The sequence below is a fragment of the Gavialis gangeticus genome, unplaced genomic scaffold (genome assembly GCF_001723915.1).
Source record: "Gavialis gangeticus isolate Ggan-Ray unplaced genomic scaffold, GavGan_comp1, whole genome shotgun sequence".
Lineage (NCBI taxonomy): Eukaryota > Metazoa > Chordata > Crocodylia > Gavialidae > Gavialis > Gavialis gangeticus.
Window position 1 is genome coordinate 150068 of NW_017728957.1, and position 10693 is coordinate 160760.

At 45.5% G+C, this 10693-nt stretch overlaps 1 protein-coding gene across 1 annotated transcript in view; it reads left to right on the forward strand.

Moving 5' to 3' along the window:
* The window catches only part of DDHD1 (DDHD domain containing 1), a gene marked incomplete at its 5' end in the record, with an annotated part of 122719 nt that continues 112026 nt past the window's right edge, over window positions 1-10693 (forward strand). Inside the window, one exon of the mRNA XM_019528283.1 lies at window positions 1-229. Within this exon, the coding sequence (XP_019383828.1) occupies window positions 1-229 (229 nt within the window). The remainder of the gene's footprint in view (window positions 230-10693) is intronic.

A 10693-nucleotide genomic window follows, 5' to 3' on the forward strand; every position in this document is an offset into this window, starting at 1 on the left:
GGCGGCGGCGAGGTGGTGCGGGAGCTGGGCCCCGAGGAGGTGCGCTGGTTCTTCCGCGAGGAGCGCAAGTGGAAACCCTTCATCGGCTACGACTCGCTGCGCCTCGAGCGGGCCTACCGCGCCCTGCCCGCCGCCGCCCCCGAGCCCGAGCCCGAGCCCGTCTGCGTGCGCGGCGGCCTCTACGAGGTGGACGTGCTCCGCGCCGACTGCTACCCGGTCTACTGGCACCGTGAGTCCGCCCCGGGCCTGCGCCGCCGCCCCGCGCTGCCTCCTGCATCCCGCCGCTCCCGGCCGCCTCTGTGCCAGGAGACGGCCTGGGGAGGGGGTTTGCCTCCCACACCCCCTCCCCGGGGCAGGGGCAGGTCTCAGCTGCTTCCTCCCCTGGCCTAGGGAAAAGAGCAGCGGAGGAGCGGGGTGTAGATAGTCCCGTGGGGGAAGAAGCGCAGCTGGGGGGCATCTGCTGAGCCGCAGGATGGGCGTGGATGCCGGGTCGCAGGCAGGAGGCTGTGGAAACGCCCCGACTCTTCATTCACCTCCTTCCACTAGGCCGCAAAGCAGGTCCCCCTTCCCCCTCCCTCCCGGCCGCCTTGACACAAGTGGGAGCAATTAGCCCTGCTCCAGGGACCGTGCCCAGGGCGCTGGATGTGGGGACCGCGCGCTCGGAGGGCGGAGGTGCTGCCAGTCCCCTCCTCTTCTGGCACCTAGGCCTCGAGGCCGGAGGAAGAGCTTCAGGCGGGCAGAGGTGTTTGGTGAGGCGGCGTGGCTCCTGGATGGGGGGGCACTTCAAGTCAGCAGCTTAAAGGTTTAATTTCTTGACCCAGCGCTTGGTCCAGTTGGGAAGCTGATTCGGACTCGTTAAGCCTGCACGGCAGATGTTTCAAATAATGACCTATGCTGCTCAGAGAGAGAGGGATTTTTTTGAGGTCTGGGGAGAGAAATCCCTAGAGCCCTGCACCTAATGTAGCACTGTACAAGGCAGAAAATAAACTCCCAGCAATGAGAAGATTAAGGACAGGGATGCATTTCCATCTGCAGAAAGTGAACGTGTAGTAATGGTGCTGCACCTCTTGGGCAATGGTACATTTGCCAGACGAGAACGGGAAGTGGCTTATGGGCAAATGAAGCTTTTGCTGCTTCTCTCTAAGCACCTCCTGATCTAGCTCCCCTGTTTTCTTCATGTGTCCTTTTCCTTTTGGCCCAGTGCAGATTCTTCTCTTCCTGATTTTTTTTCCTCTGCACCCCCAAGCCAGGCAGTCTGTTACCCCCCAGCATCACCTGGCTGTGTGCTGCCCTGCTGTTCATCACTGTGCAGAGACCTGCTATTAATACAGGGTCATGTCATGAGGGTTTTTTGCCCTCGCCTGTCCTCTGCTTTGCAGCACCCATTTGTTACCGCATCTTCTGAACTTGGGAACCCAAGAGCAGCTCCTCCCGTGTGGTTATAGAGCACAGAGTAGGAACACCAGGGTTCACTTTAGGTGCCCATCATTGAGGGAGAAAGGCTTAGGTTTCATTTGCAGACATCCAAGGTATTCATAAAAGTAACAGCTGGATTCAGGATTACTTAGGAATATGGACTGAGGTAGAAAGGGTAACTTGGGATGTTTATTTCTTTATGCCAACTCACGGTTTCAGTTCAAAATGCAGCTTAATATTTTATTTTAATTATTTTGTCTGCCTTTCCTTCTTGTTCTGGTTGCTACCTGCCTCCCACGTGGTGTACGGCACTGAGGTGTTGGTTAAGACTGCTCCCTCGAAGCTGTCATGACAAAAGTCTCCACTGTTGGCTGTTGCATGAAATGCGTGCCTGGAGTGACAGGATCTTGCTAAAAGATTTCATTATTAAAAGCCTTTAGAAGACCCATAACAGGAGTAAGTTATGCCATCAGGACCACTTAGCCAAGTTCCAATTGGAGCACCTTAGCTGCAGGGAATTTTATCTTTACCATGTAAGAAGGGATTTATTTAATTAGTGTAGCAAAACTACCGAGGTTGGCATGGGAGTAGCAGAGTTATCAGAGGCCAGTTTGCAGTGCTCTCAGCAGTGGTGGTACAGATGTGCACAGCCAAAGAACCATTAAAAAATCAACCCTTGAAAAAACAACCTCCGGTGGTCTTCCAGCATCTGGTAGCGCTCTGCTTGCAATCACACCCTCCCCAACAGGGGTGGAGAGAGGAAGATGGCCAGGAAGAGCTCACCTGTGCGCTCCAGTGTCCTCTGGAAGCTTTGGAGGCAGAAGATTCCCACTCCCCAGCCCCCTGGCAGAGCAGCACCATCTGCAGCCTGCCTTCCTGGCTGTTTTGGAGAGCTCCAGGGCTGGGGATGGGACCTCACACCCGCAGAGGGGTAAAGGGCTCTGAATCTGCAGTGCTCCAGGATTTGGAGTGCTTCAGGTGCATGTCTCTCCAAACTAGGTGAGCTTATACCTGATGCCAGACTCTTCTGTGTCGTCTTGCTGACGTAGCTGTGAGCGTATATTAAACAATAGGAGTAGTTCATTTGTTTGCTGTGCTTCTATTAGCTGCTCTGCCTGTAGGCCATTGCAGGACTCTTCCTGCAGTGTAGCCTTGTTCAGTCTAGTTTCAGAGTCCCAAGCAATGTGGGTTCCCTGTCTTTTCCATAGCTTAAGCTTTTTGATACCAAGAAGCTTTTTCATAATGCTCAGCCTAAATTTTCCTGTCACTTCATTTGCTATTCATCCCTACCATGTCATCTTTACCCCATCTTTCTTTCCCTGTGCGTGGTAACTTTTCTTATAAATCAATCCATTTACCCTTATTTTACACATACATACATACGTGCATACATACTTGTTTTAAAAATGTCTTTCAGTTTGGATACTAACTACATGTCAGAAGTGTCTATTACCTAAGCTGACGTCTACCTAGCAAGAGATATTTTTAAATGGTGTTAAGATTTTTGTTGAGTCAGGAGAGCAGCAAAATGTATTTCCCCAGTCCTCTGGAGACAGCCTACCTGAGCATCAGAATACTGTTTATTTTTAGCGAGCGAGAAAGTCGGTCCTTGCTTTCCACTTAAGTTGACCTGCAGGGAAGGAAATGATTGGCAGTGCTCCCTTTTTATATATAAGGGAGCTATCTTCTTTTATAGAGAGAGCTTCTCTCTCCTGTTTTTTTGCTTTGTTTTTGAGAACCTATTTTATGTTTCTCTCTGTACTAGAAATTCAGTCTTGCATACCCAGGCTTGAAAACATGAAGATCTAGTAAGGTTGTGTTGCCACAAGTCCTAGTGAAGAGGAGTCTCTGCGACTGAGAAGGGAAGTGTTCCCTTAACAAGTGTTCACTTGTTAATCTGTGGTGGCGGGGTTGGGGGGGGTTCGATTTTGTTTTGTTAATACTTGTTTAAAACAAGTGCCTGACCAAACAATTAGGAGAAAAGATCTGTGTTGAGGTTCACATTCTGCCTCTTCCTTTAAGAGCCTTGGAAGTTCAATACTTATTTTTCTCTAGAGTCCTAAGGAGATTGCCAACAAAAACAGGGAAGACAAAACTTGATATTCATATTTCAAGTAGGAAAAACCTTTAGGCAAGCTGTTGTATAGCATGCAGAAGGCAGGGTAGGGTGGTACATTACACACTAACTGGTTTTAATGTGTCACCCTGCCCTACCTTCTGCCTGTCTTCAGACTAACATGGCTAACCACCACTGCACCGTGATATATCATGTGAGCAGAAAGGCTGGAAATCCATTTCCTTCTTTTGTAGATCACCATTTCACAAGCTAATGCTTTTTGGTTCTTGTTAAAGGCTTATTTGGATGGATTTCCAGTAAATAGCATGCTCCTTGGTGAAAATATAACCATAGAAAAAAGGTAGTTTTGCAAATAATAATACTACTCTTACGTACTTGTATAGTTCTTTCCTTTTTGCAGCAGTTGTGCTGGTGTGCTAACAAGAATAAAGTATGTGTATTCTTCAGGGACTTCCTTAATATTAGTAGTTATGACTTGCTAATGTGTTGTCAGATCCTAAAAGTGAAGGACAGATATACTGGGGCATGTATGGATTGTTAAAATGCAAGGGCAACAGCTTCTGTTCTGTACCTGGTTAAAATCTGGCATGTATCCTCTGTTGCAACAATTCAAAGCTGCCAGCCTTGTTTTCTGTTTGAGCTAATTTCCAAAGAAGTAGAAAGGCATGTGCTCAAACTGAGGTTGAAAGTTTTGACGTATTAGCAAAACGTAATAGTGGACTTATGAGGGGTAAATGCTTTCCAGATGCTAATAGTGGTGTACAGTGCTCTGAGCAGAGGTGCTTGCAATTATCCTAATTTCATAATAGCACAAGGGTTTAAGATGGCAGCATAGCTGCAGTCAAAACTAACATTTAGTCTTTTCAGGACTGTTGATTGTAACTCTTTTTTCCATTTTTTTTGTTTTGAATGTCATTATTTTTTACCATGTAAAGAACGTGTTGGCTAAAAAAAATTAAATTATGGGGAGATAGTCAGGTTTAAATTCTCTGTCATTCTTTCTTTTTCCTAATAACACTCCAATTCATTTAAAAAAAAAAAAAAAAAGGTTGTAAAAGTCTGACCTATATCTCACCATTACTGTCACTCACATTTTGCATTTTGCTTTCCTTGCTCAATGAAAATAGACTGTTCACCTTTTCTTTTTCTGCTTTCCAATTAGGGAGCTCATATAGTTAACAGAACTCTACATTGTTTGGACAGAAAGCATTGCAGAAAAATCGCATTTTAAAAAATTGCTGCCTTTTTTTCTTTGAAAGGTTAACATGAAATGATACTTTTCTAGTTGTAACCAGCTTTGTAAAAGCTTGGGTTTTACAGTCTAGCTTCTGGGCCTAAACTGGTTTGAAATGTCCATTTATAAAATGTCACTTTCAACAGAAGAAAATTGGCTCAGTAAGAAAAGTGTGGACTCTGAATTATGCATTGATGACTTTTGCTGCATTCATTTAGAAAGGGGCTTCTAATTATTTTAATCTGCAAAACTGTGAACACAGAAGCATTAGCCATAACTTTAAAATTTGCATGTCCAAAGTGGAATTTGGCAGCTCAGAACTGTTTGAGCTGTGTCTTTCAGCACAAGCTCAAAGAAACAAAGTCCCTATACATTCTTTGTAAGCTCTCTCTGTGAACTGTTTTCTAGATGGGAGGAAGCGGCCATTAGCACATTGCGAAAGGCCTTTGCCAGATAAGTTTTCTGTGAAGTGAGACTTGAATACTAGGGAAGTGTGGTCAATTCTTTGATCTTGGAGAACTGGTCAGGATTATTGAAAAACCCCACTGGTATTTCCGTCCATGCTGTGAAGCATATGATTGCAAAGGGGCTTTTTGTTTGAGGCTTCTTTGTGGATCACGTTCATTTTAATTGGCATATGGAACTTCTGTGCATTTCGGCCACTGGTTCTTATTTGGAGTAGGTTGATAAGAGAATGAAGGTCAGTGAATAGGTTTTGGATACGGGAAATGAACTTGCCATCTTGCTAGTGTAACTAGGGGCTGGGTAGCTGCACTACAAAATCACCGTCAGGTGGAGGGCTTTCTTGACAACTGGGCTTCAATGGCAAAACTGTCCTCATTCTTGGAAGCTGTCCAGAGATGTAACAAGACAGCTCTGCACCGTGGACAGCAGCAGTGCACGGATCAATGGTGGCTCCTGCCTGATGGTGACATGGCCAGACTTCACAACAGCAGCAGCTGTTATTTTTCCTCCCTCCATAATTCGCTGCCCAGGGCTGCTGCCTCCATTGCCTCTCCTTAGTTACACTGCTGAGGTGGTCTGCCCAAGGCAGGGTTGATGCATGTCAGCAGTACAGTGTAAGTGAGCTTATCCGGGCATGCTGTGACAGAGCCTGTGGGCTGCATGTTGCCTACCAGGGCCATCCCCTGTGGCCTGCTGTAATTCTTCATTTAAAGCCAAACAGTCCTGTGTCCTCACTGTGCACTGGTTCATTAATCTGTGCTACCAGAGCAGTTCCAGTTTCCTGCTTACAAACCTGCTGAGCAGAGTGGATCCCACTGATGGTGCCCTACCAGTGAGAAAAAGGGTAACTTGCACGTGGCTCTTGATCAAGTTTGAGTTGTGCATCTCTGCTGGACCTTGTCTGGGGACACACTCTATCGATGTTGACCTGTCATGTCAGAAAGTGCTTTTATTCGCTTCAAACAGCTATCCTCTACCCATCCAAAAGACAAGGGATGGGGTAGGTACCAACCGATAATTCCTATTTATTCTTCTAAAGAAGTGAAACTTCTTCATTAACATGTGTATTCGATAGCACTTATTGGTTTGGTCTGGATCCAGGACCCCGCTGTGCCGGGTGCTGTGCAAACAGAGGAGAATTATGGTCCCTTCCCTAATCACAGTCTTAAGTATTAGGTGAGAAAACAGGTCACAGCAAAACAAAGGGTTCATTTGATGCAGGGCAAAACAACTGTCCCGTTTCTTGTTTTGGGGTTTTGTTGTTCTCCCGCCCTGGCGGGGGGTCGGGCTAGAAGATCTACTAGGTCCCTTCCGACCCTTAATCTATGAAACTATGAAACTGGTGGGGATCTTGGCACATCAGTCATTGAATGGTTAAGATTTGGTAGGCAAAGGAGAGTTTTAAGGAGAGATTTGAGAGAGGAAAGCAAGGTATCTGCTGGTGTCTGGGGGGGTGGATTCCCAACAGATGAAAGGCTACATGGGACACAGCACACAAGTGCTTGGTAATTTAGTAAGCAAGTGGCATAAACTTGTCACCGACTGATCACAGACAGGTGTTCGTTCACATTGTGCATGGGAAGGTAGTGTGAAAGGCCTAGAAAGTGAAAACAACTGGCTATGTTTGTTGTAATGGAAAAGGGGAGCCAGAGGCAAGATGCACAGGGTGAGGGGAGCAGTCAGTGACAACCTAAAAATATGATTTTTACACTAGCATTTTTTAAATCAATTGGAGCAAGGCAAATTTGTACTTGTCAAGGCCAAAAAAGAGGATGTTGCTGTAATCAAGACACAAGCTGGGTGACGCTCCAGTGAGAGTTTTAGCTGAGTGGGTGGGTGGGAAACCCCAAGTCTTACAGAAGTTACGTGGAAAGAATGAGCTGTTTGAGTGAGAGGCAGGATGGGTGTGGTGGTCATGATAAGTGAGGAAGGAGGGAGGACTTGGATGGTAGGGGAAGATGTTTTAACAGCACAGAATTCAAGCTAAGGCTTGATGTACTGGGGACTGTCAGGGAGAGATGCTGGGATTTTAATTTGGACGGGGGGTAGGTCTGAATTAGAGATATCATAGTTGAATTTGCCATCTGTTCACTGAGAGACAGTGTAGCATGAAAAGAGAAGGGGTGGAGGGCAGAGCCTGGTTGGAGGGAATATAAAGAAAAGTTTATGAAAGAGACGCTTAAGGAGTGGTAAGGTAGGGGTCCAGGTGAAAACTGAGTCATGTAAAAAATGGAGACAAGATACTAAGAGGAAGAGAAAGAAAGCCAACAGATAGGTAGTGCGAGAGGCAAGCGTGTTGGGGGAGAGGGGTCAGGCAGGGCAATGAGGGGAAGGAACTAGAGTGAGAGCTGAAGGAGAGCAGTAAACGTGAGGATGACCATGGGCCTCAGGTGGGATCCGATCTCTAGAAAAAATGGAGAGGAGATCAGACAAGACACTTGCATCCTTGCCAAGGGAGGAGGAGAGATGTAGGGGGCAAGGGAAGGCAAGCACAGGGGAGAGGAGGCTACAGCCTCTCGCTGCACGCATCTTCTCTGCTGATGTTACATACAGGTTTGCGGTACGTGCAGAGGAAATGCCAGGGTTTCTTAATGGAGCTAAAAAGGCTTTCACAAGTAAGGAACTTGCTTGCTTGAACTCTGTGTCTATTCTGTTCCTGCTCTGTCTTGGCATGTGATTTGCCGGCAACTTCCAACTGTAGGTCCCCAGTCCAGAAAGCATGCATTAATGGGTGGATCTACGCTGAAGTCCCACTGGCTTTCACTGGATTTTAAATATATACTTAAAGGATGTGCTCTACACTTTTATCGCATCAATGCTGTAGGGATTCTGCTGGTTTAATTAGCTCTATCTATTTTTCTGTAAGGAAGCAGGTCTTACATTGATTTGAAGAAAGTGCCGACAGTGAAAGTAATTTGTCAAATTTGCAACCAGTAAATTTCTTATTTATCATACCCAAACATATATATAACATGTTGAATACTTCTGTGCTCTTCCAGGTCTGCATTATAGTTCTGTTTGACATTACAGAAACCTGTACATGGAGATTCTGGACTGGATAGGATAGCAAAACTTTGCCTACATGAGCTCAGTGAAATATTACTAAGCACTATTGGACTAGGTGCTTATTTTACTGAAATGTCAGAAGTTTTCTGTTTGTATAATAATTTCTGGTACTATGCTATTTTCTTCTGGCACAGCCAGAAGACACTTGAACAGCAACTGAAAATTATCTGCTCTTGTTTAGAACCCCTCGCAAGTAGTGTGCGCAGATAAGAAAATAATTATTTCCCCATTTCTTCTGCGCACCAAACATTCAATTTGTAAGTACTTGAAAGCCAAGGCTCTAAGCCTGGTATTGCTGTCAATAGATGCTGAAAAGTCTCCTGTGAATGTATATTTGGGCTTAATGAGCCACTCTGCAGGGCATAGTGTCTTTGAATTACAAGCTATGGTACCTAGTTTCCAAATAGGGGATAGGAGATTCAGGCTTTATGTATCTGGTTTAAATTTTGGTAATCTTAAATTTGGAACAAGCTTTTATTAACTGATGTATTTATATTTTTAAATTTCATTTCCTAAAAAATGGACTTTTACAGTGCAGTCATGTTTTGACATGTATACTGTTATGCCACATCTGGTAGAAAACTGACCTGATTGTTAATGAAACTGAAGATTTTTGTCTTAAAGACACTAGATCTGATCAGTCTTGGACTCTTTTGTTTTACTAATGATTTAAGAAAGAACAGTTTTCAGAAAAGGACTTTCCTCGAGCAATGGTGTTATCTGCAGAATGATTTCTTAGTGTATGAAGATAAAAGTCTTCTTTCTGGTCACTTGGATCGGCTCCTTTATTTTGGTATGATATACAATACAATATACACAGATCTGGAGTCTTGTGGTTTTGAAGCCTCCTGTAATTGAAAAATGCTGTAATTGATTGATAGGAGTGTACTTGCAGGTTGCCACACATCACGTAATAGGGCTCTTTTACAATAGGCAGCACACTTTTCTGGATCAGAAAGCGTGTACCTTCCTCTTGTAGCCAGTTGTTGGAGAGTAGGATGAATGTAATTGGTGCTTATTCTGAAATATACTTGCTTTCAGGGTTAGGGTCTATATTTGACAAGAAGTAAATCCCTTCATATTAGACCGATTGCATTATATGGTTTTAGTTACCACAGAATTCCTAAATAGTTCCCCCATTATTAACATTGCAGTTCTTCAGTAACTTGTTTAGAATCTGAGGGGGGAACAGAGGGAGATTCCTTACCACGCAAAAAATGAAATGACTCCCCAGACTTGGGACACAGAGTCTAGTCCCAGCTCTGTAAATGAGAGATTGCCATAGAGTTCGGTGGGGTCAGGATTTTGCTCTTAATCTCCTCTTTAGGTGACATTGTCACTTGTGCAATCCATTGGGTTCTTTTACATGTTTGCCCTTAAAGAAAGCAAAGTCAATGTGGCTGTGATTTAGATGGAATGGAACCGTTCATTCAGGTATCAGTAACAGACTATATTCTGCAATTTCTTGATAAATGGCTAGAAATCTAGACAGCATTGAGCTGTAAGAGAAATCCTGGTTGTGGCATAGATAATATTAAACATTGACATTTTACTCCGTGTGGCTTTTACTGTAAGACCTGCTCACTTGAGCAATATGTGCAATATTGTGTCATGCAGAACCGAATAAGTAATTTGTAGTAATCTTCATTTCGCTGTAACTGTTTAAACCAGCCATACTCGGAATAAAATGTCCGGTGATTAAAATTTTCCTCGACATAGCTCGCTAACCCATAGCCGAAAGTGTTGCATAGAGCAAGTCAAACAGCATGGTTCTAACCAAAATGGACTGAGCTCTTAATTGTGGCTGGACATTGACAAAAACGGTACCGGTCAGCATGGGTGGATCCAGAATTTTGTAATGTGGTGTGTGGGAGCAGCAACTAGTGCTCCCAGCTTCCTCCCATCCCCGTACAGGGACTGGCAGACCACACTGCAGGAACAGCAGCTGGGAAAGTTTCCAAAGTGGGTAATTATTCCCCACCCCCTTCCCCCCTGTTACACTGGCATGTTCCTTCCACTTTTATTACTCCCCCCCACCCCCCCAGCCCACTGCTGCCGTCCCCTGCTCACCCTGGGGCGGGGGGAGCTCTTGCATTGCTCCAGCGGGGCTGCACAGGGAGTGGATCTCAGCAGTGGTTGGTGCGTTTTTCCCCTCCTTGTGCATGCTGTCAAGCTGGTAGGAGCACCTAGGGGGATTGGGGAGGGGGAGAGAACCCATTCACCGCTGCTGTCTCCTGCTGAGCCTGGCTCCCTGTGCAGCCCAGCTACAGCAGGCCAGGAGCAACTGTGGGACAGCAGCAGTGGTCAGTGGAGATGAATGGGTGAGCAGGGGAGGGGATGTGCTGCTGTGAACAGAAGGGAAGGGGAGCAATCCTTATATGCTCAGGGGGCAGCAGGGCAGGCCCTATGAGGGGAGGCTATGGGACCTGAACCTG